The sequence below is a fragment of the Trachymyrmex septentrionalis genome, unplaced genomic scaffold (genome assembly GCF_001594115.1).
Source record: "Trachymyrmex septentrionalis isolate Tsep2-gDNA-1 unplaced genomic scaffold, Tsep1.0 scaffold101, whole genome shotgun sequence".
In the NCBI taxonomy this organism is placed as follows: Eukaryota; Metazoa; Arthropoda; class Insecta; order Hymenoptera; family Formicidae; genus Trachymyrmex; species Trachymyrmex septentrionalis.
Window position 1 is genome coordinate 726,551 of NW_017304136.1, and position 3,803 is coordinate 730,353.

The window sequence follows — 3,803 nt, forward strand, 5'->3', positions numbered from 1 at the left end:
AAACAGCTTCTAGTTTATTAGATTTTCAAGATAATTAAGATTTAATATTAAAAAAATAGCTTTTTTGAAATAATATTTGACATTTTTTAAATTAATATTACCTTGAAATTTTGATTAAAAGTCATAAATGTGTTCATTCTCTGTAAAATGTATTTTTTTCAACTTTGATATCTCTTATTTTTTAGCCAAGTTTTAAAGAATTCAAATACAGGATTTTTCTAAGATAACAAATTTTTCACTGAACTTTATGTTACAAAAAAATGTAATCAAATAACGTAAAAAATTCATTTTTCGTAAATTAATAATTCATTAATAACGCAAAAAATCTATTCTTTGTACATTAAACCTCAATAATATAGGAACAATGTGAAATTTAACTTGTCGCATCATTTTTAGTATCCAAAAATCTATAAAAAAAACATCTTATCTAGTTCAAAATAATTTTAAACAAATTTTTTGCGAAAATTATCAATTGCAATTGGAAAGAGCATAAGAACCTAAATAACACAAAGTCCAAGATTAGGACATAAGATTTATAAGAACTGGATGAATTATAATTAATTATTCTCCTCGCATTCGACTGTAATTTCTTACGGCTTAAGATATCTATTGTAAATCCAGATTTAAAAACGTCTCGATTTTGGACTTTGTTGCCTGGACGCTTTTTTCAATTGCAATCGACAATTTATCTCTCATGATAAAAAGTTGATTTAACTTTTAATATTCACCTTGTATATTATTGTATTATATTATATATTATATAATATATATATTACATAACTTATAAAAAATTAAATATTATTATCGACATTTTGTCCTTTCACTGTATTTAAAAAAAATCAGAATACCTTGAATGAAACGAGGAATGGCGAGAAGCCGGAAACGTTATCCCGACTTGAGGAATCGGGGGCGGATTATCTAACACAGGCCATATATTTACGCCGTTTTTATTAATAAAACATTTAGAAATTACACTCGTACGATGGTGTCCTTTACAGTTACGGATCATCAATCCAATATTGGTCCTACTAAATTAAATTAAGTATAACAAATAGTTCCTCCTTTTTCTTTTTCTTCCTTCCATCTCCTTATATTTCGTGTCGACAATTATAATCCGCTATTATATACATTATATGCAAACATGCGCATACACGAGCACGTACATGCAGTCAGAGCCCTATACACGTGATATTGCGACGTTCCAAAGAATTAGTTGGCGGGAAACTTCCCGGGAGACTTCGTTTTGCAATTTCTCCTTTGTTTTCTTCCTTCCTTTCTTTCGATCTCATCTTTTTCTCGCTCGATCTCGAAGATCTTTCTTGATGATCTCTGTACGTCTTCTCCAAGCGCTCATATGCGCTAGGAAATTGTATGCCGAGGCAGTGACACGCTTATTTGGCAAGATCTTTTCAGCAAACAACATCGCATTACAACGTCGGACGGGCTCCGCGGGCATTGTGATCAAGAACAAGAGATCGTTCGCCGTTGTGTCTGCGGCAAGTGCGCGTAAATCGAGGATTTCAGTCGATGAAGAACTAATCGACTCAAATTCTCGATACTGTGAACACGTGAGATTTTTACGCGTATTTATTCATACAGCAAAGATCTCCGAAGGATATCTTAAAAATGTTTAGATGTTTCTTTTACAGAAATTTGGCCAATTTATCAAAACAGAGTAATTAATTATTTGTTTTGAGTACTAAAAGTAACGAACAATAGTGCTTTTAATACTTAAAATAATTAATTATTATCTTTCAATATTGGCCAATATTAGATTTCTATAAAGTACAGCCTAAGGATGTTTCGAAAATATCCGTCGTATAAAATGTGCTGTATGAATGTGTACATCGTACCGTTCTCTACGACTTATATTATGTTGAAATCAAAATTATCGTCGTGCCAAAAAAAAACTTCGTGGCATTGCGTCTTGCGTGCTACTTTAGGCTCCCAAAACGCGTAAGAAAAAGTAAAGATAAACATGGTGTTGTATCGTTGTATCGTTTGAGATCATTAGTATTTACAACTAATTAGCGGGAACGGAATATGAAAAGCGTCTACATGCATTGCAATGGGTGATCAGTTTCGACTAAGAGAACGGACTAAAATGTACAAAATTTTTTCGCATTACATCGCAAACGATTTTTGTCTTGATCACAATGCTAATCAATTTGTAATGTAATTTATTTTTTTATAAATCACCGCTTTTTACACAATTTCTTTTCCTTTTTTTTAGCCAATCCTCGGGTTTCTTTGTCTCGGCGCGACAAATGTTTGTGCTAGTAATTCCAATCAAATCTACCATCTTTGCTGTCGAGAGACACCCACACGCGCGACGAACTAACATCCCATTCAATGTACATACGTATGTGAGAAAGCTTTATGCTTTATACGCGCGGATACATAAACGCAATGGAAGATACATTGCGGAAGATGAGAAGAACTCGGAGATTTGTTCGTCAGCATTCGTAGAGAACAAGACTCGCCCGTAATCGAGATTCTCAGTTCGGCGGAACTTGAACGAAACACTACAAATGCTAACATTGAATGCCATCTCTTTGCTAAATAATTCACGCTGACATGCATCTCATTCACGTCTCATTAATTAAATGCAGGTGATACGATAAAGTCATAAATGAATAGTAAAAAAATATGTAGACCCCGTTGTATATATATGACAAATCAAAGTAGCGGTTCATGGCGTCGTTCAGTAACATTTACGAAGACGAAGTTCCACTTTCCTACCGTACCCTAATTCGCCACATATACTTCATATACTTTCGTATGTTATATGTTCTGTGTACGCACATAGAAAATTGAATCTATAGAAGTGCCATGGCTTTGTTACCCATCCACACGCTTGGATACACGCTCTCCCTCGAGAACGCAGCAGCTGCCATTTAGGATTGAGACATCACGAATGCGAATGAACACGAGACTCTCTTGCCACAATTAGACCGACCTTGTATAACCTTGCTTTGTTACAATTACATTGATAGATCTGACAGTGTGAAATTTCTACAAATCAATCACATACATCTCCGCATCCCTATTTCTCGCAGGTTTTTATACACATGTATTACAGATCTGATAACCAAATCTACATTTGTTTTTCAGAACCAAGTACGAGGCACAGCCCGACGACAAGAGAGCTTTGACTCATTACACGCGTGTTCGGCAAGATTAATCGTGCAAGGTGCACCTGAGCAATTTGCGGCCTACAAGATATCGTTGACGGAAAATTTCTTCTTTCAAGCCTTGCAAAATTTCGGCACCTTGTGAAAAGGACTCAAACTAACCGGTATGCCCCATAATTGTGCCGACAGGCACTCACGAGCGCGTGCATGTCTGTGATTCTGGCGACATAATGTCCAGAGTATTGCACGGGGGGTCACATAAAGAACTCCCTGGATCGGCTAATGTGCAGTCACGACGCAGGTCTATCCAGTACCGAGATCTCTATTAGCCTGAGCCCGCGTGTTGTTGGATCTGTTAGCAGGAGGCCACGTGGCTTGTACACTCGGTCGTTTTGCTCGCTGACGAACTTGGCGACCTTGCGCAGACACTTTTCATAGTGCGTTTCGGTACATATGCTTATCAGATAACCTGTGAGACAATATAGGCAGCTCTCGCAGTACGTAGAACAACTGGCACGCTCTGCCTCAGCGAAGTAGTTGTTCAACTGATTGATCGTATACTCGAACAATTGTCTGTCTAACTAAAGAAGAAATATTTTCTAATAAATATTTTTCGATCGTTTTTTTTTATTTTTAGAAAATATATTATATTTGCGATATATATATATA

The 3,803-nt window shown here is 35.8% G+C and overlaps 1 protein-coding gene across 1 annotated transcript in view; it reads right to left on the reverse strand.

Annotated features, from left to right (window-relative positions):
- Positions 1–848: 848 nt before the first annotated feature.
- Positions 849–3,803, reverse strand: part of LOC108756914 (golgin subfamily A member 7) — a 4,306-nt gene continuing 1,351 nt past the window's right edge. The window contains exon 4 of the mRNA XM_018501092.1: positions 849–3,717. Within this exon, the coding sequence (XP_018356594.1) occupies positions 3,425–3,717 (293 nt within the window). The 3' untranslated portion in view covers positions 849–3,424. The remainder of the gene's footprint in view (positions 3,718–3,803) is intronic.